Raw genomic sequence first — 26,247 nt, 5'->3', positions numbered from 1 at the left:
AAAAAAAACAACCCTAAACTTTGGTTTAAAAATGTGTAAATAATCGATAAATCTGTTAGCTAGTTAGCTGCAGCTCTGACTAGTGGTTGGATGAGGAACTGCAGCTTATTGTAAGCGAGCAGTTTCACTGGTCATCCACTGGTCATCCACACACAGCTCTGCTTTACTGCTTAACCCTAAACTCCTGAATCAGATCAGCTAAAATCAGAGGAACAATTTCAAGCATTTTCAGTACTTCCTAAAAAATTCCAGCACTTTCCAGGCCTGGAAAACAGAATGTTAAAATTAGAGATGGGACGATCGATCGGAAGTGTATCAGTATCGGCCGATTATCAGGCAAAATACGGTATAGGCGATCGGCCGATACTGATACACTGCCGATCGACCTGAATGCGGTCTGGTCAGATCTTAATTCAGTTTTGAAGCTGTGTATTTCTCTGATGATGCCTCTGAGAACCAAGTGGGTAGGGGGCTCTTTCCTTTTGCCCTACAGGAGCTAGTAGTTGGTTATCAACTACATCCAGCTGGAGTTTGACATCATTTTTATATCAGTAAATGATATTGTTGGAGTAAAGTTTGTCAGTTGTCATGAAATGCTCATGTAGTTGTTTTTTTAGACTTTTTAAAGGACCACTATGTAACTAATTTTCAGTAGTAAATGATAAAATGATCAGGATGTATCATCAGATATTAAGGGAACATGTTGAGTGAAAGCACTGGCAGCTCTAGTCAGCACGACTTCAGCAGTACGTTCCTATTTTAAATGTGCAGTCCTCCACAGGTTTTGTGTTTGTTTTGTCCTCTGACTCCTCCTGCTGCTCGTTCCCCAACACTAACTCCACCCACTGAGGTTGCCAGCACTACAGCAGCGCAGCACAGCAAAGGAGATAGCAGGGCTGGTTCAGTTAAACCTCAGCTGCTACACAGCTTAAAAAGCCTCAGCATGTCTCAAAACAAACTCAGTGACCAAAGCAGGAATATAACAAGAGTGAATACTGGCAGTGAGTTCGAACGGTGGAGACTTAGAGCTCAAAAAGACACAAGACCGACCCAGAGCTGCTACTTTTCTCCTGAACAGGTAAGCTAAATGGCTAGCTAATTCAGTCAGGTACAGACACACCGCGGAGATCGCGCGGTCAGACACGCCGCAGTCAGGTCCGGCACATCGCAGAGCTTTAGCTCTCCCTCGTGTAACATATAGTCAATATAACTCTAGATACTGTTTTTAGAAGACGTGTAGATTCAGCCTGCTGAATTTGGCAACCCAAATAAGTTTTGTGGCTGGGGAGGGGTGGGCGGAGCAAACTACTCTCTGTGGTGTTTTGAAATCGGACTGCTGTAGCCATTTCACACACTTGCTCTCAGGTCCTACATAATGCACATTTAAGCCTTTCAAATGCTGCAACTTAAAGTGCTAAATTCTGTGTATACCACTGTCATTACTATACATTGTATAACTACTGTGAAGTATTAAGTAACTAATATGAAATATTTAGTACCTACTGTTTTTACGTACAATTACGTACATTGATATAAATTATTTTCAGTAATTGTCCTAGCAATCTGATATTTTTCTGTTTTACCTTTAGCACTGCCGCAAAATGGAACAAAGCCGAGGTAAAAGCTGTTGAAAAACATATGATGAAATTCATAAGGATGTGCAAAGTTCCGGGTATGAGAGATTGTTTGCAGTGCCTGGATGCAGAACCACATACACTTCACCAAAGATCATGGACTGGCATTACGTTTTATGTTAAAAAATCAAATAACATCCTTGAAAAGACACACTTGTAAATGAGCTTGGTGATCCTAAAATATGGATAAACTTGTGGGAACTACAGGACAATAATTAAAAACCAATTAAATAAATGTTTATACTAGAGCTGGGCGATATGGCCCCAAAAAAAAATCTTCGATTAAAAAGAAATAAAAAAATCACATTTTCTATTTAAATCGATTTTTTTCCCCTACTAAAACTCTAATTAAAGCTGATAAAGAAACGGTTAAAACTAGTTTTTAATTATTTAGTTTTCACTTAAATGTCCACTTTGTGGTTCAAGTGCAACCAGAAACAAGCAAAGATACAAGTTTAGGTGTTTCGAATGAGGAGGGTGGACGTTAGTGCAGATATAATTTAAATATTTTTAATAACAAAATAAATAAAAATAAAACTGAAAACAAAACAGGTAGTGCGAAAAACTCACAAAAACAAGACTAGAATATATATTAACAAAGACTAAGAAAAACTAAGGAAACATGAAACTCTAAAACATAACTCTTAACATAGAATAACTAGAGAACACAAAGAATACAACATGAACAAACTTGGAACACTTACTAAGACAACAAAACATCAGACCTGGACTGAAGAAACAGAGATTCAAGGAATACAAACTACAAAACTGGTACACATACATACAGAGGACAACGATACAAAAGACTCGACAAGCAAACACTCATACAAGATAGATAGATAGATAGATAGATAGATAGATAGATAGATAGATAGATAGATAGATAGATAGATAGATAGATAGATAGATAGATAGATAGATAGATAGATAGATAGATACTTTAAATTTACAGAGGGGAAATTTTGGACATCCAGCAGCGGGTATACACAGTACACAAAAGTAACTAGGAAGGATAAGATTAAACAAAACTTAAAAAAAAAATACAAATACCAAAAAATGTGTATAACAATTTGTATTTGTAAACAAATACAAAAAATACAAATACAATAAAATATATGAAGTATAAAAGTACAGTCAGTAGTGTGTAATGTAGATGAACAGTGCAGTTGAACACAGTAGACTATGAACACCAGTTGATGTGCATATAATGAGGGTATCTGATGCCAGCCATACAAATACACAGTTATAATAATTTAAATTTGCTGTGCGTAAAAGAGGACGCTAGCTACCACAGACTGGTAGAACATCAGCAGGAGTTTCTGGCAGTGTTGAAAGACCCCCGAGCCTTCTGAGGAAGTACAGTCTGCTCTGTGCCTTCCTGTAGAGGGAGTCAGTGTTCACTGACCAGTCCAGCCTATCGTTCAGGTGCAAACCAAGGTATCTGTAGGATTTGACCACCTCCACATCGACCCCCTCGATGGAGATTGGCTGCTGAGCAGAGGGCCTGGACCTCCTGAAGTCTATGCACATCTCCTTGGTTTTGGAGATGTTCAGCTGCAGATTATTCGTCATGCACCAAACCACAAATTACTCAACCAGGGTCCTGTATTCTCTCTCATCACCATTACGCACACACCCCACGATTGCAGTGTCTTCAGAGAACTTCTGCATGTGGCATGACTCTGAGTGGTATTTGAAGTCTGATGTGTACAGTGTGAACAGGACTGGAGAGAGAACAGTCCCCTGTGGTGCTCCTGTGCTGCTGATCACTGTATCAGAGGAGCAGTCCCTGATTCTGACATGTTGTGGTCTCCCAGTAAGGTAGTCGGTGATCCAGGTGACCAGGTGCATATCCACCTCCATCTTCATCAGCTTGTCTCTCAGCAGTAGGGGCTGGATGGTGTTGAAGGCACTGGAGAAGTCAAAGAACATGACCCTCACAGCACCTCCCCCCTTGTCCAGATGAGAGTGAGCTCTGTGCAGAAGATAGAGGATGGCATCTTCCACTCCCACCTTTTCACGGTACGCAAACTGCAGTGGGTCCTCAGCATGGTGGACCTGAGGTCTGAGGTGGTCCAGCAGCAGTCGATCCATGGTCTTCATCACGTGAGATGTCAAAGCAACCGGCCTGTAGTCATTCAGCTTCTTGTATGCCTTCTTAGGAACTGGAACGACTCAGGTTAAACACATGTTGGAGGGGCTCACCCAGTTGGACAGCACAAGCCTTGAGCATTCTGGGGCACACTCTGTCCGGGCCAGCTGCCTTCCTGGGGTGAAGTCTCTTCAGCTGTCTCCTGATTTGGTCTGCAGTAAAGGTTGGTGGACTGGAGGAGCTGATTTGTCTGCCAGCTGAAGATGGTGGAGGCGAGGGTGATGTTGGTGTTGATGAAGATGGTGGAGGTGGGGGTGATGATGAAGATGGAGGAAGTGAGGATGATGGTGCTGATGAAGATGATGATGGAGGAGAGGGTGATGGTGGTGATGAAGACGGAGGTGAGGGTAATGGTGGTGATGAAGATGAAGACGGTGGAGTTGGAGTTGAAGGTGGTGGAAATGGAGATGATGGTGATGCTGCAGGAGGGTAGGAGGAGGGAGCAGCAGGAGGACAGTCAAACCTGTTGTAAAAGTTGTTAAACTGGTTTGCTCTGTCCACACCCCCATCTACTGTTGCCGTTGTTGTTCTTGCACCCAGTGATGGTTTTCATCGCACCCCAGACCTCCTTCATGTTGTTATCTTGCAGCTTTCTTTCCACCTTTTTCCTGTAGGACTCCTTGGCCTCTTTAAGACGTACCTTGAGTTCCCTCTGTACGCGCTTCAGCTCTACCAGGTTTCCATCTTTGAACGCCCTCTTCTTTTGGTTGAGGAGGTCCTTGACGGTGCTGGTAATCCAGGGTTTGTTGTTAGGAAAGCAGCGTACAGTCTTTGTGGCAACAGCAACATCATACAGAAATTTGAGTAGTCTGTAACATAGTGAGTCACCCCCTCAATGTCCTCGCCATGTGGGTGCAGCAGCACGCTCCAGTCAGTGGTGTCATAGCAGTCCCTGAGGGCTTCCTCTGCTTCAGGAGACCAGACTCTGAATGAGCGTGTGGTAGTGGGCTGCCTCAGTACCAGTGGTTTGTACTGAGACTGTAGGAAGACCAGGTTGTGATCTGATCTCCCCAGCGGTGGTAGTGGAATAGCCCTGTATGCATCCTTCACATTAGGTTACGTGATTAAAATCTCCAGTAATCATGTAGAAGCCGTCAGGGTGCTGTGTCTGCAGCGCTGTGACGGTGGAGTGGATGGCGTCACATGCCGCCTGCACGTCCGCTCTCGGCTGAATGTAAACACAGACGAGGATCACGTGAGAGAGCTTCCGTGGCATGTAATACAGTCAGAGACCGCTAACAGTTTAATATACTGACAGCAGATCACCTCCTTCACGTACACATGTCCAGGGTTGCACCATCTGTTGTTAATGAAAAGCGTGATCCCCCCACCTTTCCGCTTCCCGCATAGCGCTGGGTCCCTGTCCGCCCTCACTGTAGAGAAGCCGGGTAGCTCCACGTTAGCATCTGGCGTGTCGGGGGTGAGCCAGGTCTTGGTGAAACACAGCACGCTACATTCCCTGTAGAGCTTCTGATACTTCACCAGACACGCTAGCTCGTCGGATTTGTTGGTCAGTGAGTTTACATTCCCATAACCACCGACGGAACAGAGGGTTTGTACCTCCAGCGCTTCTCCGTCCTCTTAGCCATTAGCTTAGCACCGGCCCTGCAGCCTCGGTGCTTCCTTCTCAGTTCCCCCGGTATTGTGTGGACAATGCCCCCACGTCCCGTGGGTCGAAGGGCCAGCAGTTCTTCATGGGAATAAACCCAATATTCCTCGCTGCCCCGCATATTTACGCTAAAAATATCCTTAGGATATAAATAAGATGCACACTAGACATGTGTAGTAGTACAGAGACGACAAATAAACGTAAAAAAAACTCTGAAAAACACACAGAGGAGACAGAGCTACTGGAACAGGCAGCCACTTGCTTATATCACTAATAAATTAGTGATTCTAATTTATTTACCAAAGTCTTAGTTTCACATCAGTAGTTGATTATAAATTAAATAATATACAAATGTGAAATAAATGTTTAAAATGCAAAATTCGGAAAAAAATATTTATTGAGTAGAATGTTGCCACTCTACTTGATATAACAGCCAACAGCTTTAAACTTGGGCAGAAACATGAAAAATATCACTGTTCATTAGTAAATGTTTACTAATTATATTATATAGTAATATAGTTATATAGTAATTACATATAAAAGCAATCTTAAAAAACGTACAGAATGAAAAACTATTTACACATTTTTATTTATTCCATTCATGTTTTCAAATGTCATGCCATGCAGCAAAGCAGTTTCTGTGCAGGGGCAGACACAGGGCAACACCACACTTGCTGCATTTTCAAGGTGTGTCTTGTCTGCTACCCTGGCTCCTGCGACCTGTGGTGTCTCTTTCACTGGGGGCTGCTGATTGGAGATTGGTAATAGGGACAGGAACATGACCTGCTGGTGACCTTGCAGGAGCTGTGAGGAGAGGCCTGCCACAGAGCTCGGGAGTCAGTTTCTCCAAGAAAACTTTGTGTGTCAGGTGTTGTTGTTGTTGTTGGTCCCACAGGCAGAAAATTTGCACTCATGGAGAGCTATGAAGAGCTTGGGACTTAATAAAAATCGACCATGTAAATGTGGTAGCCTGTGCCGAGGTAACCTGGCTGCACCAGCGACATAACAACATCATAAGGGAGGCCATGTCCAGAGGGGATGTCACTTTTGCCTGTGTAAACTGAGAAATCGACTGTGTAACCATTTCTGGAGTCAGACAGGACAAACAGCTTGAATCCCCACTTTGTGGGTTTTGACTTCATGTACTGAGTCATTCCAGTTTTAGCCTTAGAGGCAACCACTCTTTCATCCACAGCCAGGTCTTTGTGAGGTTGATAAAATGACTTGCAGGCAGTCTTGATGGTCTCCATTAGAGGTTTCAGACGGAAGAGTTTGTCATGCTCTGCTGTGCACTTTTTCTGGTCATTGTGGACATCTTCAACTGGATCACTAAGATGAGTATTCTAAGATTTTGTTCTGTATCTGTCCCATGACATGATCTGGGAAGGCAGGGACAAAGAAAAGAGGTGATCCTGCCTCCAGTAATCATTAATGCTGTCAACTTTGATCAAAGCCATATAGAGAACCAAACCACAGTACTTATAAAATTCCTCTGCATCCAAGTCTGTCCATTTGTACTTTTTTCCCTCTGACAGATTTTTAGCTGCCTGCTTGTTTGTGTTTTGTCACAGTGTTTGCACTGTTTGAACAGAGAAGAAAAGTTTGAAGAGGTCAAGAGGTGTATATGTTGAGGTTGAAATTAGCTGTGGCCCTGGTGTCCGAGCTGGTTGAAATTTGGAGACAGAGGGAGCTGTGTCTGGGTCATTTTCTGTTTTCCAGGACAGTGTAGCTGTTTGGGGTTCTGGTGGCTGGGGTACTCGTGTCTGAGAGGAATGGTACCTCTTTGCTAACCAGACAGGTGGTGATAGTTGTGGGGCAGGCCCTTCTCCTGTGGATGTCGGTGGCATGGGCAGAGGCAGAAAAGGAGGTTGTGGCTGCTGGGAAGGGTAAAATGTGCTGACTGTAAAGGAAGTGGTTAACGAGGTTCTGGTGGCTGTGGGGGATTTGTTTGTACCATTAGAAAATGGGTCCTCTTTCATAGCTGGGCTGGTGATGGCTCTGGTGAAGAGGGTGACTTAGATAATTGTGATGGAAATTTATTTATTTAAGGTGATTCATAATCAATAAGGAGGGTAAATTATTCCTTAATCATGTATGTAACTGTGACTGGAGATACGTGACTAGCTGCAGAGATTAGAGTGTGCGTACGTGGCTCACATGGGCGTGCAGGACAGGTGACCACACAATCACATCCCTCAGGCATCCACCATATAACACATGTGGCACAAGTTACTGACCAGTGTACGTGGACAGTTTACCATATAAGGCAAAGCTTTTTACCATATAAGGCAATGGCCTGAGGGGACCTGAAAAAAGGTACAAATACCCTGTGATGTTGGCTGTACGGGGGGAGAGAAACTTGAACGCATGCTTTGAAATGTATTCTGGCTTTTCTCCAATTAAATAATTGCTACTCCATAATAATTGATCCAGACTCAGATTTTCATGTTTTATTCTGTCACTACTTTTTTTTCCACCACAAATTGGCGTAGTTGGCAAGATGAAGGCCGGTTTGCAGTGGAGGGAAGAGAAGTGAACACGCACTGAGGACGCTCTCCAGCAGCAGACTGGACCCAAAATCGCAGGGGAAAAGCTCACAGAGCACGAGCAAAGTACCGCGGGGGTGCGTGTAACTGATCGTCCCTTCACTCGCACTCCAAACTTCATCTACAAACACTGGTGGTAAGTGACTGATTAATTAATTGTTTCAAGAGTGAAAGTGAAAATACTTCAATTATTTCGTCATCAACAGGTGACTTTTGTTTTGAAGAACAGTATGCGCGCGCAAAACAATGGAGTTCAAGATTGTACTGTTGTTTTTATTTCTCTGGAGTCGTTTTGGGCGTGCAAATACGCAACTGAACCAGAGATTCATTGATTGTGCAACACAGCGATTTACTGCTAATCGTGCTGCACGTGTAAGAAGGTTTTTACACAAGCAGCAGACGTCCAGGGAGAAATTTGCAGCTTTACTCGCGGACTACAATTCACGTTCATCAGTATGGTAAGAGACGTACTTGCTATATACATAAATAGTGACCAAAGGAGCGAAACATAAAACTCAAGTAATAATAAAATGTGTTTGTTGTTTAGGACTTGTAGATAGTAGTCCTAATTTATTATGGGTAACACTAACCATTATGGTGCTCTTTAGAACCCTTTTCAAAAATATTATATGCAGAATTGTGTATAAAACGTCCTCCGTTTACAGTAGCGTTGCATCACTGACGTCATCTTGATCCGTGCCCGGGCCCAAGTGTCCAAGTGAACCGTGCTCGGGCCCACCTCTCCAAGCGGGCCCGGGCACGGTTCAGCGTACCGTGCCCGGGCACGGTTCGGAGCGATCACACTAGCCAAACGAACCGTGCTTTGGGAGGTAACCGTGCCTGGGCACAGTTCGGATTGCCTAGTGTGAGTACACCCTTAGAGTATCAGGCCCGGGCCGTGGGGTGGGGTGACCTTTAACCGCGGTGAGACACAGTTGTTGGGGCTAAATTACAAAACTGGGGTCCCAGATATATAGGGGTATAAAAAAACGAAAAAAAAGGGAAAAATTGAGAGAAGGAAAGTGAAAAAACGTTTAACATTTTAATTTAGTTTCACACTGTGGCTCTCCTTAGCAGAGGAGCCAGGATTATGGCACTGATAGTGTAATGTATGTCCCCCTGTGGATAAAAATATTTCAGATGTCCAACTACTGGGAGCCTCAGTGTGAAATATGTAATTGTGTGAGTGTGCAACTATGTGTCAAGAGTGAAATATTGGTTAAATTGGTTGATTATTAATATTAATTACATTCATGAATTATTAATATTAGTTAAAAATTGTGCAAACCAAAAAGAACATTCTGAAAATTCTTCTGTTTTCATTCTACTATTTGTTTGTGTGTCTTGTGTTAAGTGCAGGATCCTCAAAAAAGTAAAAGAAAAAAAGAAAAAAAAGAGTCACACAGGAATCTTTTCCTGTTGTTTATTTGCCATCAGGAAAAAAAAATATATGTATGTATATATATATATATATATATATATATATATATATATATATATATATATATAATAACATCTAAAGATAAAAAGGGGGGGAGGTTGTTAATGCACTGTCTCAGTGTCTCTCATTTGCTGCCAAACCCGACCTCGAAGCTGCCCCGTTGAAAAGACGAGCACCACCAGAAACAGACTGCAGCGATCCGGTGGGACGACAAGAACAGAGCCTTCGCAGGTGCCCAGATCTACAATGCAGCACAGAGGTCTGACTCGCCCATAGCTTCCCACACCCAGACTCATAAAGGGGAGGGAGGGGGGGGGCTTCAGAGCGCTGAAAGAGCCGATCAGCCCGAGTGCCGAGCTGGTTGAAGTCGTGGGCCAAGAGTGGTTCCATGTTGGTACATTGATAGTGGACTGAAAACAGAAAGAGATGACGGAATCTGCCTCTGGCCTGCCCGACCCCCGACATGCAGGAAGACGAAAGTTTGGAAAAGAATTTGAGGGTTTTTTTAAGTTTTGTCGCCCAACTTTGAGCGAAATTAAACGGAAAGAGAAAAAGCGGGCAGACACAATGGACCAAGCCATGTTGGGACAGCCATTTGCAGCCCTCCTTATCTTACCACGAGAAACTGGCAGAGGAAGAGGCCGAGAAAGAGTTTGGGGGCGCAACGAAGGCAGGGGAGTAAGCCTTATAGGTCTTCGCATGCCACGTATTCATGTAGTAAAGGTCACATGCTCTTATGCCACGTACTCACACGTCGTATACGACGTGTGTGGGGTGAGGGGCTGAGAGAGCGTATAAAAAGGAATGAGGGGGGGGGGGTAGCTGGATAAGCAGATTCTTGGTGTAAGCGACACTGTCTGACTTCAATAAAACCTTGCTACTCACTTCGATCCTGACTTAGCATTCAACATTATTATTTCACTCCAAACCACCAAATTTCCACAACACTAGCTAGGGCAGCAAATGTTAACTACTTTATTTTAGTGTGGAATGTTTTAGCTAGCTAGGTTAGCTAACGTTAACTACTTTATTTCAGTGTGGAATGTTTTAGTTAGATAGGTTAGCTAATGTTAACTACTTTATTTTAGTGTGGAATATTTAGCTAGATAGGTTAGGTAATGTTAACTACTTTATTTGAGTGTGGAATGTTTTAGCTAGCTAGGTTAACTAATGTTAACTACTCTATTTCAGTGTGGAATGATTTTAGCTAGCTAGGTTAGCTAATGTTAACTACTTTATTTGAGTGTGGAACCTTTTAGTTAGCTAGGTTAGCTAATGTTAACTACTTTATGTCAGAGTGGAATGATTTTAGCTAGCTAGGTTAGCTAATGTTAAGTACTTTATTTCAGTGTGGAATGATTTTAGCTAGCTAGGTTAGCTAATGTTAACTACTTTATTTCAGTGTGGAATGTTTCAGTTAGCTAGGTTAGCTAATATTAACTACTTTATTTTAATGTGGAATGTTTAGCTAGCTAGGTTAACTAATGTTAACTACGTTATTTCGGTGTGGAATGTTTTAGCTAGGTTAGGTAATATTAACTACTTTATTTCAGTGTGGAATGTTTTAGTTAACTAGATTAGCTAATGTTTACTTTATTTCAGAGTGAAAAGATTTAGCTAGCTAGGTTAGCTAATGTTAACTACTTTATTTCATGGTGGAATGATTAAACTAGCTAGGTTAGCTAACAGTGTGGAATGTTTTAGTTAGCTAGATTAGCTAATGTTTACTTTATTTCAGAATGAAAAGATTTAGTTAGCTAGGTTAGCTAATGTCAACTCCTTTATTTCAGTGTAGAATATTTTATCTAGGTTAGCTAATGTTAACTACTTTATTTCAGGGTGGAATGTTTTAGCTAAGTAGCTAAAGGTAGCTATAAGTCCAGAGCTAATGACAGAGAGCTAGATAGTTAGCTAGCTACCTCGTATTAGGAGTATACAAGGCAGGACGTAGTTATCATTTTTTAGAAAAAGCTTTTTGGAGCGCGCGCACGTGTACAAACACACACACACATGTGTACACACACACACAGCAGCTACTTTCACCCAAGCCTACCTTGCTTTGTACAGAGAGCAATGCAAGCCTTCTGAGCTAGGCTAACTTAGCTAGCGTTAGGTTAGCTGGATAGATCTTTGCAAAAGCAGCCTACATTAGATCACAAATGGCAGCTAAATAAATATGGTTTTGATAACTGTATAAACAGAGAACCTTACCTTATTATCTTTAATGACTCCAAAAATGTATAACCCCCCTTTCCATGATGAAAGGATGGAGAATCGCAGAGCATGTTCACAGCACAACATAGCAGTCTGTGAAGTCAGGTACAGACCAGTAAATACAGTAAGTATTTAAAAACATTATGTAAAATAGCCACTTCAGGGGCTCTGTAGAAGAACAAAAAGTATGTGATTATATTTTAGTGTTCTGCAGTCAACCTTATTTTTATTTAATGGTTATTTAAACTTGCAATTAATCGCCTGCTTACACTTTTGACATTATTCAGTAAACATTCCTATGTCATTTCTAAAATAAAAAATAAACAATCACACACCAATTGTTTTAATAACTCAAATGATTTAATAAAATTATTTGTTTCATATGACATTGTAAAATTCATGTTAAATCAGAATTAGGGCTAGGTATCAAAATTCGTTACCAAAAAGGTACCGATTAAAATGTCTTGGTACTACTGAGTACCGAAAGCTAAAAAAAAAAAAAGTGAGTGTTTCTGATACTTTGAATGAAACTAACATAAATGAAACAGAAAGCACACAGAGCATGCACACTTGCACTGACTGTCTCTCGCTTCCTCGTGCTGTGTATCTTTCGCTCGCTCTGATTAGCACATATATTATTAGAAATGTTTAGACCTTGAATATGTTAAACTAAATTTAAGACATTTTAGGACTTTTTACAAGCTACAGGTACGCTGGTATTTTATTTAACCTCTGGAAAAGGATTTTGTTGGCCTCTCTGCAGGGTCTGGATGCTCCTCTGGTCCACACGGCAGTACCCGACAGGTTGTCGTCTCTCTGTGGCTCTGGGTCTCACTTTCGGGAGCACTCTCTCTGGAGTGGCTCAGGTGATGTTTCCCCCATCACTTTTCGTATGGGTGGGCCTAGCGGTTGATAGCATTAAGCTAAGCTATGCTGCACTTTGTGAATTGAGGACTGCTTCCACAGAGCGAAAACAGAGATACTAGAAGTGAAGGGAAATAATTAAATCTGCATATACTATAAATCTGAAATCTACCATATGTTCTAAGAAAAACACTTAGTGATTAAATTTGATTAATCAAAACAAAACACATAATTCCAGGATGGTCAAACAATACGTTCATATGTTAACCAGCAAAAACAAACACAAAGTCTCCCTTTGAACAACATTAAACAGGTTTACACAATACACATTTGCAAGCCTAATAAATTAATACAATTTTAGAAATTAAAAAGAAACGGTTTATAATCAAACAAATGAGAATCTGTTAAGGTTGGGAATGATACATACATTTACCAAATTATAATTATAATTCTTTCCTCCTTATGGCAAAGCCTTCTCAAATTTTAAGCTAAGAATGTCCTGGAATTATGAAATCCACACTCTTTAAATGTTGAATATTATTAGTTCTAAAGGCTGATGCAGAACCTGTAAATTAGTGAAGTGTCCTAGAAAGGATTTTACTGTAAACTAGCTTTATCACTTTGCCATTTATTCATGAAAAAAAAAACAGTATAGTAACAAAGCAGAACTACTTCACTACTGTACTTAAGTACCAAACATACTGTACCTGTCTCTACTGGAGTATTATTTTTACTTCACCACTGTACTTAAGTACTAAAATACTGTACCTGTATCTACTAGAGTATTATTTTTACTTCACCACTGTACTTAAGTACTAAAATACTGTACCTGTATCTACTGGAGTATTATTTTTACTTCACTACTGATATGACGCTCAACCTCCCCCTGGAGACGCTTCTCAAATTAATTTACAGTCCATGTTTTTTTAAGGGAGTTAAGGGAGTTTGCTGTGTGTTCAATAGGGCTGTCCCTAACGATTATTTTTTAAACGATTATTCTAACGATTATTTTTTTCGATTAGTCGACTAATCTATTCATTGAGAAACATATTTAAATAATTATTTTACGTTTTAAAGCAAACGATAAATTACTATATTTATATATAATAACAACAACAACAACAACACAAGCCTACTAAACCAAACCCCACACTTATAATCACTTACATGTACAGCACGTTGTTTAGATCTATAACGCTAAAAATGGATAAGCTCCCATACACCACAACCGTGTGTTGCACTGTTTTCTGTGACCGCTAGATTTTGTGACCACTGGCAAGTAGTTCTCAGCAGACCGGTGCACTGGCCGATTCGAAACGTGTTCGTTTCTAATGTTTACCCCGACTGGCCAAAACGGTTCAGTTTAGGGCTGAGGGTAAGGTGTAGGTATAGAAAGCTTCCGTTTTGCCAATGAACGCTCATAACCGTGAGCACTGGTCACAAAATTCCGACGGTGACAGAAAACGGTGTGACACTGCAGCGCCGACGGCGCTAGCTAAAATAACTTAAGGCAGCTAGCTTAGCTAAACACCTGAACTTATGAATAATGCTACTGTTTCTGGAAACTGCGAAATGCCATGCACAAATATAAACCAAAAATGTATAATTTCTGCCTGTGGCAGGTTTAAAACCTTTGGTAGACAGCCTTAAGTCTTTTTGAGGACACCCGCGGAGACCCTGATGTAAACGGTAACTTACTGTGTGACCCTGTTGACATAGTGCTCCTGGATGTTTGCGCTTCAAGTGCTCCTTTTGCACGTATGGCAGAGGACCACATTGTTGCCCTTTTGCGTGAAATGCTCCCAAACTTTAGATGCCCGCTGGCGTTTTTTTGTAGCTGGAGATTGCTCTCCGGAGTCCAAGCTCTCTAGAGCTTAGATTCTCTGCCCGAACCCGACATGACCCGAGGCCCGCCCGTAAATCCGACCCGGGCTCCAGAAAATAGTCCGAGATGTAGGCGTCTGTTTTTTAATTATATTTTTATTTAAAAAAAAAATAACGAAAACTGAAAGTGAAACTAAACTAATTTATTTATAAGCGCTGTTTTCACTACCGCAGTTCTACAGCGGGGGTGTTGTGCCGATTCTGTCCGCGAAGCGGGAGTCAGATTCAGCAGAGAGTCGGATTCGGCACAAACGCGGCGGCACCTCGCGGTCCGCGGTGTCAGTTGTAAGCGCTCGCGCTAGCCGCAAAATACGGCAGAAAACACTGAGGGAGCTGCAGAATTATGAATGGGACTAGAATTTGAGCACGAGGAGATCAAAGAGAACCTTCACCTGTGAGTAGAACAAGCAAATCTCTCTCTCTCTCTCTCTCTCTCTCTCTCTCTCGCACGTGAACTCCTCCGCGTTTGACTTGCAGAACTGTGTTTAGCTGTTCTTAAAAATCTTTTTAATTAAATAATAGTTCTATGCTTCTATGTTACCGTGTTAATTAACATAATTCTGATCATATTTCGCTCATTAAAACAGCCCGAAAACAGCCAGTTGGAATTTTTGGGCCCGATCTAACCTCTAATGCTCTCCACAGGCGCCGCCATGTTTACGACGCGCCGACGCACGTTATGCAAATCGATGTATTTTTGTAATCGATGACGTCGATTATGTCGATGCGTCGCCCCAGCCCTAGTGTTCAACACAAAAAAGATAATTTAAGACTTCATGTAAATGTACTCTATCCTGAACATTCCTGTTCTTGTGCTGTTGCTACAGCCAGAGGAAAAGAGTCCTTTAGCCTAAACATTTGAAATAATATAAACAAGATGATATTCAAACTTTTGAGTTCTTTCTGTAATATCTACATAACACATTACTACACATTACAGTACTAGATTAGAACATGTAGAAAAAACTACTTGCAATACATAAGTAGTACTTAAGTATGATGCTTAAAGAACACTTCAACTACTAATGAAATATACTTGTACTTTTACTTAAGTCTGAGTTTCTAGTTTTTTTTTTTACATGTTTTTATTCATACACATGTCTGGGAAAAACATATCATGGAATACATTAAACAACATCCCCAGATAAGATTCATTTTTGCTGAACCTGTAAAAGCCATTGTTAAATTCAGTTCTTGATTGTTTCTGGTGGAATGTGTCTCAAAGTGAAGATACTGGGTGGAATAAGGTGTTTTGGCTGTCAAAGATTTAGAATTTGCACTTTTTATTGCAGTGGAACATCTGAGATAGTTATCTCTCCTGTGTGAATGCGCTGGTGATTTTTAAGATAATTCAGTTGATTAAAACTCTTCCCACAGTCTGAGCAGTGATATGGTTTCACTCCTGTGTGAATGCGCTGGTGTATTTTGAGATCACTCTGTCCAGTAAAACTCTTCCCACAGTCTGAGCAGTAATACGGTTTCTCTCCTGTGTGAATTCGCCGGTGTCGTTTGAGATGACTCTGTTGATTAAAACTCTTCCCACAGTCTGAGCAGTGATATGGTTTCACTCCTGTGTGAATGCGCTGGTGTATTTTGAGAGTACTCTGTAGATTAAAACTCTTCCCACAGTCTGAGCAGTGATGCGGTTTCTCTCCTGTGTGAAAGCGCTGATGCAGTTTGATATGACTCTTTGTAGTAAATCTCTTCCCACAGTCTGAGCAGTGATACGGTTTCTCTCCTGTGTGAATGCGCTGGTGAACTTTAAGAGCACTCTTTTGATTAAAGCTCTTCCCACAGTCTGAGCAGTAATACGGTTTCTCTCCTGTGTGAATGCGCTGGTGTACTATGAGATTTCTCTTTGTAGCAAAACTCTTTCCACAGTCTGAGCAGTGATATGGTTTCCCTCCTGTGTGAATGCGCTGGTGTTTTTTGAGATCACTCTGTTTAGTGAAACTCTTCCCACAGTCTGAGCAGTGATATGTTTTCTCCCTTGTGTGAATGTGCTGGTGTCGTTTGAGATGACCCTCTTGAATAAAACTCTTCCCACAATCTGAACAGTGATACGGTTTGTCTCCTGTGTGAATGCGCTGGTGATTTTTGAGATTTCTCTCTGTAGTAAATCTCTTCCCACAGTCTGAGCAGTGATGTGGTTTCTCTCCTGTGTGAATGCGCTGGTGACTTTTGAGAGCACTCTGTTGGTTAAAACTCTTCCCACAGTCTGAGCAGCAATACGGTTTCTCTCCTGTGTGAATGCGCTGGTGAATTTTGAGATTACTCTGCCGATTAAAACTCTTCCCACAGTCTGAGCAGTGATACGGTTTCTCTCCTGTGTGAATGCGCTGGTGTATTTTGAGTTTACTCTGTTGAGTAAAACTCTTCCCACAGTCTGAGCAGTGATACGGTTTCTCTCCTGTGTGAATGCGCTGGTGATTTTTCTCCATGTCGGGACTTTGCTTTGTTTGTCTGTTAAATGTATCAACCAATTTCTGTGTTCTGGAGATTCTTCAAGACGGCTTGTGCTTCACCTCTTTCAGCAGTTTATTATTGCTCTTAGTTAAGTATCCTTTTTGTTGGTGGTGAGGAATTTCAGCAGAAAGCCCTGGAATATTTTAATTTCTGGAAAAAACAAAGACAATTTTAATTGCGTTTTAAAATAAAAGTAGGTCAATTAACCAAAAAGAATGACCTAAATCAGTTACACAATATGGAGAAAAATACTGGTACATCTTTACATAACCATAAAAGCTTCTGTACTTTTATCCTATCATAAATGCATACACATTATAATATGAAGTTTTAGCTCGTTCTGCAGTAGACAGAAACTGTCTGTTGCTTTCCAGTACTGAATACAATGTTGTACTACTTTAATATCTCAGTCTACACTATACTGTACTATTTCATTTACAATAATCTGTTAATCTGTTTTAAGGCTCTAATCCTAGGGGATCAATAAAGGTGTATCACGTTTTATCTTCTAAATATATTTGTCTGTCTTGCAGCATATCTCTATTACTTTACTAGCTAGATTTAAAAAATATATAGAAAGCAGCCTGGCTGCCAGTGTCACACAGTATGATTTGCTTATTATTTAAAGTTTTCTAAAGTTTTTAAAATTTAAAGATGTAAAATTTCATATGTTTTTCAATATTTCAGAGAGAACGAGATGTTCTGACCTGAAGCACAAAAAGCTCAAATTAAGGAGATTGTCGGTTTGAATCCGGCTATGTATCTTGTCTTCGGCTACTAGGACTAATGTATCGGAATAGTCACTGCGCATTTCTCCAAGCATTAGAGTTGTGATTTTACTCGGAAATGCTGCATCAGCAGCAGTTCAAAAAGAGGTGGAGTCTGAATTCACATGTATCAGGCCTCAGTGTTGTAGGATGTAAGAGTAAGTTAACTTTATTCTGTGTTCTAAGAGCTCACAGTATGTTGGCTTGGAGCTACAGAGTTCACTCTTGTGCTATCGCAGTATTATGCTGTCAGTATCGGCAGTTCTATAAAAATATGCTAAATATGTTGAGAATACCTATATCTATTAAATAAACTAAATTATTTAAGCCCAGAATACCCCCAAAAAACTGTTGAGCTAATGAAATAAATCAAATATCTGGCAGGTAAGCATTACTAAAAATGTACTACTACTATTATGCAAAATAGCTTTAGCTTGACTCTTTCAGAGGCAGTCACATTTTTCTCACCCTCTCCTCCCCTTATTTATCCTGCTTGGCTACTTCTGTCTAGTGCTGTGTACTGCTACCAAAGAGACCCTCCTCGTTTGAAGCTGGCTATGCGATGGACGCGTGGAAGAACTGCTGTGTCGTGTGCCTGGCGACTCTTTCCGTGGAGGACGCAGAGGATGTCTACTTGTTCGGCACATTGATTACTGGGATTCTGCTGATTGGATTGGGCATTTCCTTGGCGTATAGGAAAATTAACAGAGTTGGGACAGCTGTCCGAGGCCCCCAAAAGCTGCCCGACATGATTGATGCGGTGGGCAGAGCTGTGGGGACTCAGACTATGGCTTCTGGCCGCTACTTTGAAAACATCTTGGAGAAACAAGCAGCATTCAATGTAGGGTGCTGAAATAAAGAATGCATGATAAATTGGATAGTAAACTTGGTTGTGAGGATTTCTGAATTCAAACTTAATTTGATGAGTCTAAAAATCTAAGGGATGAGGAGCAGGAGGGCAGGAAAGCTTGAGTATGTGTGTGCGCGAGTGTGAGTGATAGAAAGATCTTTGACCGGGTCGGAGCTGGAAGTCTGAATCAGAGTGTTACTGCTGGACACCACAAGAGCGCGTCGTTCAGTCGTTCGGCCAGAAAACTAATCGGTGTGTTGGGTGGGGCAGGGCAGATCGGAAATTAGTGACTTATTTTGCTGACGTCGATAACAGTATGGCAAGCCATATGGGTCAGAATTCGCCTGGGTCTGACGGCGCTTAAAGCGTGTGTAATACTTAAAAAACGGCGTCCAAAACGCCATTCAGGGCTTACTTTTACGCCTTGGAACAAACGCGAGGCGCCGCCAGGCGTTTAAGAGCGTGTGGCGGCGCCAGGCGCTTACATAACGCCACCACGCGTTTTCATAACGCCTCCAGGCGTTCCATATGCAAAAACGGACGGAATATACATATCCCCTCCTTCTCCAAGCAGTTCAGCCCTCTGACTCTGTCAGGGAACTATATCTCCTGTTAAAATAAAAGCCCCCAAGTGCTTCAAATGTCTGCTGTGTTATTAGATGTGCTAGATTCCTGTATTTCTGGCTAAACGGGGCTTTGCAAAATGTAGTCCCTGATTAAAACATAACAAAATGTAATAAAATGTACTTATTTTTTATCAACTCTTTCATTGCTGGTCTATTTAGTAATCATGTTTCATTTGTCTGATGCCGCAAGACCTGAGCCAACACACACACACACACACACTCTCTCTCTCGAAGGCGTTGGGGATTATAATTAAACGCGCAATACAGAGACCACCACAGCATACAGGATGAATGCATAAATGGAGAAATTAGGAAATCAACCGGACACACAAAATCCAGCAACACATTTAGCAGATCTGTGTAGAGATTCTATACGTTTTAGGGTCACTCTTAAAAAAATAAAAACTGTTCACTATGAGATCATAATATTCCGAATCATTCAGTATTCAAGGTATTCCTTAATTAAATTGTTTTTGATCATGGTACATCCTTATATTATTTTTTCCTTTCTGACTTCTTAAATAAATGCCCTTTTTGTATCGCTGCCCCTCAAACGGGCAGCGTGGGTCTAAAATGAGCCACATTCATTCTCTATGCTACTTCAAGTATGGCTGTGTGGTTCTATGATATATTTTAGCAACGCATTAATTCCGTCGTTCAGAATTTAATTGACGAATTTATGAATGAGTGTTTCTTTAGCACAAATCTTCATTTTCATTCTCCTTACACAGGTTTACACACACGGGTCAGACACAACGCACATGAATTTACCATTTCACAGCTCAGCACAGCTCCCTCAGTACTGTTTTACGATAACATCACCTTAGAAAATATTTGATGCCACTAGTGAAAGATAACTGTACATAATATTTGATTAGGATTAGGTTACCATTAGAGTGAGAATATTACCTGTCAGAAAGTTACAAGTACTTATTATTAGATGTTGACATATTCTATTTTAGTTCCCTTAATATACTGTAGTACTGTAGTACTTTGTTAGGCCATTTAGCTACAGGGTGTGTTTATAATAATGTTCTTGGTGACAGTAACTGAAATATTTTATTAATTTAAAGAATAATATTTTTTAATAAAATAAATAGTACAGTCTAATATAGGATAATGATAATAATAATAATAATAATAATAATAATAATAATAATAATAATAATAAACGTTTTATATAGAACATTCAAACAAAACATCTGTAAATCTTTTGGATTTTGTAGTAGTAGTAGTAGTAATAATAATAATAATAATAATAATAATAATAATAATAATAATAATAATAACACGCTTTAGCAATTGTGCCCATTTTTAAGAGCAGCGATCATATTTTTCCTGAATCCTAAATAAAAATGCAAAACATATGCATAATGCGTGCAGAGTAGAACATTTTCGCTTTGTTTAAGTGCGCAAACTAAAGTTTTTCCCGCACTTTATTTACCGCGAAAAAAACAAAAAAAAACAAAAAAAAACATTTAGTTTAATTCAGGGCCGGAGTGGGCCCTTTTTTTCAGCCCGGGAGTTTCATGCCCAAATCCAGCCCATTTTTTCCATGGAGCAGGAATTTGAATAAATAAAACAGCAGCTAGATCATACAATGCCTTTTTATTACATATAAGTACAAGTATATGTTGGTAAGTTAATACCTTGAATACTGAATGATTCGGAATATTATGATCTCATAGTGAACAGTTTTTATTTTTTTAAGAGTGACCCTAAAACGTATAGAATCTCTACACAGATCTGCTAAATGTGTTGCTGGATTTTGTGTGTCCGGTTGATTTCCTAATTTCTCCATTTATGCATTCATCCTGTACGCTGTGCTGCTCTCTCGCTGGCTCTCGCAGGATCTGTCAGACAGCGACATCTATCGGTTAGGAACTGTAGTGCAGGCAGAGTTCATGCAGCAGTGAGAGTGAGCGGTGACGGTGCCGCTATGCGCGCGCGCGCACACACACAGCGGGGAGTGTGTGTGTGGAGATGTGTTAGCTAGCGAACGGATTCGAGGCTAATTGGACTTTCTCAAAACTCAACAGCTTTAGAGAACGGATGGGCTGTGTTTTAAAGCTGCATTCCTCAGCTCCGGTGCGGGAGTATTTTGGCTTTAAGCCAAATGAGCGAGGAGAACCATCAACGCGAATCAGCCGGTATGTTTACAAGGTTTCACAACAGTGGAAACAAATGCTGGCTATATCACTAACCTGAGATCTTATTTAAAGCACAACCATCCAGTCCAGTTCATCCAGCTGAATAGTGAATATAAAAATTGCTCCCCAGAGAAATTCTGCCTTAAGCGCCACACGGTAAAAATGCTGGAGTTTCTTGCTCAGAATTTGTCTGAAAGTTACATTACAAATACATTTATAGCAAGAGCTCTGACCTGCTGAGCTATCTGTGTGTCTTTGATCATATGGACTAAGCTAATGTGTGTTTTACAGCATATACATATATGATCAGAAAAAGGAATCTGTGAGTGCCCATGTGTTCAGAGTTTTTTTTTAATAATTAATGTAACTTAAATGTTAATTTAATCTATTTGTTGTTACTTTATTTTTTGAATAAGGGTCTGTTTAATATTTAGTGCAGTTTGTCAGAACCCAGGGTGGGTGTACTTTATTTGTTTTATTTATTTAGGATATTAAAATATTTTTATATTTGGAGCCCAATGTCTGCTCTTAATAATATAAAGTTTAACTGTAAAACGGTGTAATAATATTATGCTAGTATATTATTAATGTGGCACATTGTCTTAAAGCACCTTTGGGAGCCCAGAAGCAGGGAAAAAAGCATTTGTGGTGCTTTAAAATGAAACATTATCGTTTATCGCACTAATTTCTGGGACAATATATCATCCTGAAAATTTTGTTATCATGACAGGCCTAGTTGCTGTTTTTTTTTTTTGGTGGGGTAATCAGTTTCGCGCTTTATCAAAATATTCTGTCTATTCCCCTAGTATAAAAAATGATGCCAGAGAATGAAATAATGAATTTGTTTATTATGCTACTTTTATTAAACATTACCTAATATTGTTTGACATTTATGTATTTACCAACATATTTAAAATACAGATGACATTTGCAATAAGTGTACATCAATTAACAATATGTACTTTTCTTATTTTCTTTTTACTGTAGTGGTTACTGCGGTTAACACTAAGCTGCAACATAGAAATGCACTGCTGCTCAGATCCAGTACATATATGGCAACAACATATAAAACCGCCTACTGTATGGCTTAACATACGTCATTTTCTAGCGAATATAAAATACAGTTCTTAAAATGTTATTTTAAATTGTCTCTGCATAACCAGTAGAATCTTGTGCCACAAAAATACACATTAAAATAGATGTACATGAGCACATTTCACAAACATAAAAATATAGCTTAACATTATCAGAAATATATTAAAATATGAATGAAACACATACCTGGATGACAATATGTACTTTTTACTGGAGTGACACCGAGCTGAATAAATAAAATAAAAATCTCATTAATAATTAATAAATATTATTAATAATAATAATAATAATAATAATAATAATAATAACAGGTTTAGCTGATATTCTGCTGGCACAGCTACAGACAGTGGAGGGAAAACTGAGCCTCGTGTTAGTCTCACTGAACTTCTAACAGAGAAGAGAGAAATAAGCTCATAAACTCTTAACTATTACCTAAATCAGTGAATTCTCTACAAAAACACTTTTTAATCTGTCTTATACTCGAATTAATAGCAGTATTTTTAACTTAAAACATGTTTTTAACCACTATTTATTCATAAAACACGGAGCTCAGCACCTACCCGCAGCACAGAAACACACAGACCGCTGCTGAGGTACGGTGGCTCAGAAAGACCAAACGTAGCGTAACTGCAGTTCACCACTAAACAGCAGGGGCCGCCAAAACTTCATTTAACAGCATTAAAGTGCCTCATTTTATAAAGTTCATCTAAAACAAAGGTATTTTATTACTCTGTTACACTTACAACAGTAATAAACGCTGTAAAATGATTAAGTTATGCTTCAGTTCATTCTTAGAAGACAAGTTCAGACATTACTAACCATTAAAATACATTAAACAAATGACTCAGATCATCATTAATTAACAAGATTTATTGCATTTGAAACATTGGTAATTTAGTAATATGTAATAATGTCTAAGGTATGGTAATTAAATAATGGATTGTTGGTATTGTGGACCATTTTTTAGAAATTCACTTACTCTGGTGTATTTTCCTTCATAATACTGAATATTTTGGTGTTATTTTGGGTTAATGAAAATGTGTAAAGTGTGTCCTGAATTTAAAATATATTAATATAGTTACAGCAGAACTGTATTACTGTGGTACACTTGCTATTCCACACTAATGGTTTTAACTGGGATTTCTTAATAAAACTAAGCTTAATAAAACAGCGTGGATAAAGATACTGCAATTTGCTAACATTTTTTTATTTATATATTTTCAAACTATGTTTATCATCACAGTAAAATTGTGAGTTTTCTGTTAAATCAGTAAGTTAATCAACATTACTTATAAAAACACTAGTGGCAGAGTGAAATACACTTTACAGAGTCTTACCTGACCTATGCCTCGCTACAATCATTTCCAAAACCAATTCTTTCTTTTTAAGTGTAATATTTTATAGGCGGACTTTTATTTTGATGGGAAACTCACGTGTCTTTCTGGCAGCTGTTCATGGAGTTGCTGCTGAACATTGCTGTGAAATGAGCAACAGTTCCTAATATAAAAGTCCGCTTGAAAATATTACATTTGTTTCCAGAGGGGTTATAGCGAGGAGATGTTCAGGTAAAACAGGTAAGAAGTGGAATTGCATAAGAATAAGTGGATTTCTAAACATTTGTCTACAGTATCTAAAATAAAATGTTAAATGACTTTAAACAAGACATTCACATATTACCAAATAACCAATGTTTAAAAATGTATTAGACCCTGTTAGTTAATTATGACCTGAGCCATTAATTTAAGGAATTTTAATGGTAAATAATGTACAACCTTTTTAACACTGTGTATGTAATAAATGCTAAAGCGCTTTCACTTAATTGATCAATAGTACCATTTTGACTACCCCAAAGAGAAGCACTTACTCCTTGTATTAAAAAATTAATGCTTCACTTTGTGATGGTCACCATGAATATTTAAACAATTTTGTACTGACAAAATTTACCATGCAAGTTAACACTGTTCAAAAATGTACACTAAATTGATACAATCTTTTTAACACTGTATGTAATAAATGCTAAAGTTGTACCAGATGGACTTGGTCCTCACTGTTGATGGTAAACTTCAAGTGATGCCCCAACTTGCTAGCACTTACATTTGAATTTAGGTAAGATGGCTACAGTTAAAGTGACACTCAGAGATAGAAGAGATAGAAATGTGCAGCAGTTTATCAGAAAAATGTATTTCGTTGTTAGAGTCACTTCAAACTACCCCAACAAATAGCACTTACTAATTACTATGAAAAGGTCAGTGCTGTTGTTAGAGCACCAATTGTAACATTGATTCCAGTAGATACTTTTTTTTTAATCTAAATTTCATTTAAATATTATTTTACATTTTCTTTGTATTTACCTTCTTGATGTCCTGCAGGTTCTTGAAAAGGAGATCGTACTGAAGCAGATCTTGTTTGTTGCTCACCTTGTCTAAAGTCTTACTATTTATGTATTCTGAAAGCTTTTCATAAATTGAGATCATTCACAGCTCCTCCCTGTAAAATCTCTCTCTGACATCACAATGGACCATCCTGATTTCTGTATAGAAGGGTACTTCACACTTGTAAACCATCAACAGTGAGAACCAAGTCAAGCACATTAAGAATCATTTGTTAACATATGGGTTCTTGGTGTAAAGCACTCTTACATATTGAAAGAATCGTAAAGATTTTATAGTTCTAATAGATCTCTGTATTGAAGAAAGTGTTGAAAAGAAATGTCACAATTTCTACTTTAACAATAGTTCTGACCTTTGAGTAAAATTGGTAAGTGCCATTTGTTTGGGTAGTTTTAACCCTCCTGTTACCTTCAGATTTACTAACACCTTTTATGTTTGGGGTCAATTTGACCCCAGCAATTTCAAACTACAAAAAATTATTATATATTAAGAACATTTTACCCAAGTTAACAAACTAACTAATTCTAATCTCATCTCCTTCTTCCTCTTCTCTACTCCTCTATCCCATTATTTCCCTCTGACCTCCTTAAGGCCCTATCTATAGATGCTTTGTTTTTAACTTCTATTATTTTTGTACTTAACCTCTTCTATTATTTGCACTTCAATATTGTAAGTCGCTTTGGACAAAAGCGTCTGCCAAATGTAATATAATGTAATAGTTTATGTCACATGCTATATTTGTTTGTTGACTACTTGAATAGTCATTAAAAAAACATTTGTAATGAAAAAGATTTAATGTTCTCTTGAATAGTAACAAGTATTATGTTTGGGTCCAATTTGACCACAGGAAAAAAACAAACGAGCAGAAATTCATGCGCAGTCACATGGGAGTCTGGATTGTAAAGAAGAAGATCCTACTTGTTCCATTCATCCCATATTGCTGAGTTTATTAAGATCTCATCAGTCCTGCCTTGTTTCTGTGCTATTGAAGCGTAGGACACGGAGGAGACATGGACTGTGTTTAGAGACGTGCTGGATCTGTCTGCAGCCCAAACACCTGCTCTTTCTTCTCCTTTTGACTTGTACTCTCCAAACTGATCAACACAATGTAGACTTTCATGTGGGATTAAATCCAAGTCTTTCCAACACACACCTCCCTCTAAACGTATCATCTACAGTAGTTTATCCTTTTAGATTGATGGTGTTCTGAAGAACTCAAATGCTGATTTTATGTTTGGACGTGGCTGACAGCGTATCTGCTGAGACCTGGAACTATTCTGATTACATTAGCAGCACTAAGTTTATCATTTTCTCCAAGTGGAGAGACAGACCATAATAACTTTTTACTTTTGGAAGGTAGTCTGTTTTCTATTGGTTGAGAGACTACAGTAAAGGACTCATTCTCATCAGATGAGGATTCATTATAATCAGGATCCTCTCTAAAGTCTTCCTTTTTCTCAGACACATTCTCCTCTATGTCTCTGTCATGGTGAAAGAGCTGCTGAAGCTGCTGTGAAACCTTTTATATCTCTGCATTTCCACTATGTTGTGTGAACTAT

At 39.3% G+C, this 26,247-nt stretch overlaps 3 protein-coding genes across 4 annotated transcripts in view; 1 reads left to right on the top strand and 2 right to left on the bottom strand.

Moving 5' to 3' along the window:
• Positions 1-26,247, top strand: part of LOC125801678 (zinc finger protein 160-like) — a 289,977-nt gene that overhangs the window by 178,713 nt on the left and 85,017 nt on the right. The gene's annotated exons all lie outside the window — the stretch shown is intronic.
• Positions 1-26,247, bottom strand: part of LOC125801360 (zinc finger protein 239-like) — a 151,085-nt gene that overhangs the window by 69,906 nt on the left and 54,932 nt on the right. The window lies entirely within an intron of this gene.
• Positions 15,411-22,896, bottom strand: LOC125801256 (zinc finger protein 585A-like). 2 transcript variants are annotated; one of them, XM_049477684.1, is made up of 4 exons: positions 22,859-22,891; positions 22,608-22,685; positions 22,485-22,524; positions 15,411-16,960 (listed from the first exon to the last, which is right to left on the bottom strand). In XM_049477684.1, the coding sequence occupies exon 4, from the start codon at positions 16,783-16,785 to the stop codon at positions 15,628-15,630; it is 1,158 nt and encodes a 385-aa protein (XP_049333641.1). In that variant the 5' UTR covers positions 16,786-16,960; positions 22,485-22,524; positions 22,608-22,685; positions 22,859-22,891; the 3' UTR covers positions 15,411-15,627. The 2 variants fall into 2 exon arrangements, with proteins under 2 accessions (XP_049333641.1, XP_049333642.1); XM_049477685.1 differs by lacking the exon at positions 22,608-22,685 and having other exon boundaries at positions 22,859-22,896.

Source organism: Astyanax mexicanus, chromosome 4, assembly GCF_023375975.1.
Source record: "Astyanax mexicanus isolate ESR-SI-001 chromosome 4, AstMex3_surface, whole genome shotgun sequence".
Lineage (NCBI taxonomy): Eukaryota > Metazoa > Chordata > Actinopteri > Characiformes > Acestrorhamphidae > Astyanax > Astyanax mexicanus.
This window is presented reverse-complemented; position numbering and strand designations above follow the sequence as displayed.

Excerpts from the sequence above, each read along its gene's own strand:
- LOC125801256 (XM_049477685.1), bottom strand. The coding sequence starts at position 16,785 with ATGGAGAAAAATCACCAGCGCATTCACACAGGAGAGAAACCGTATCAC.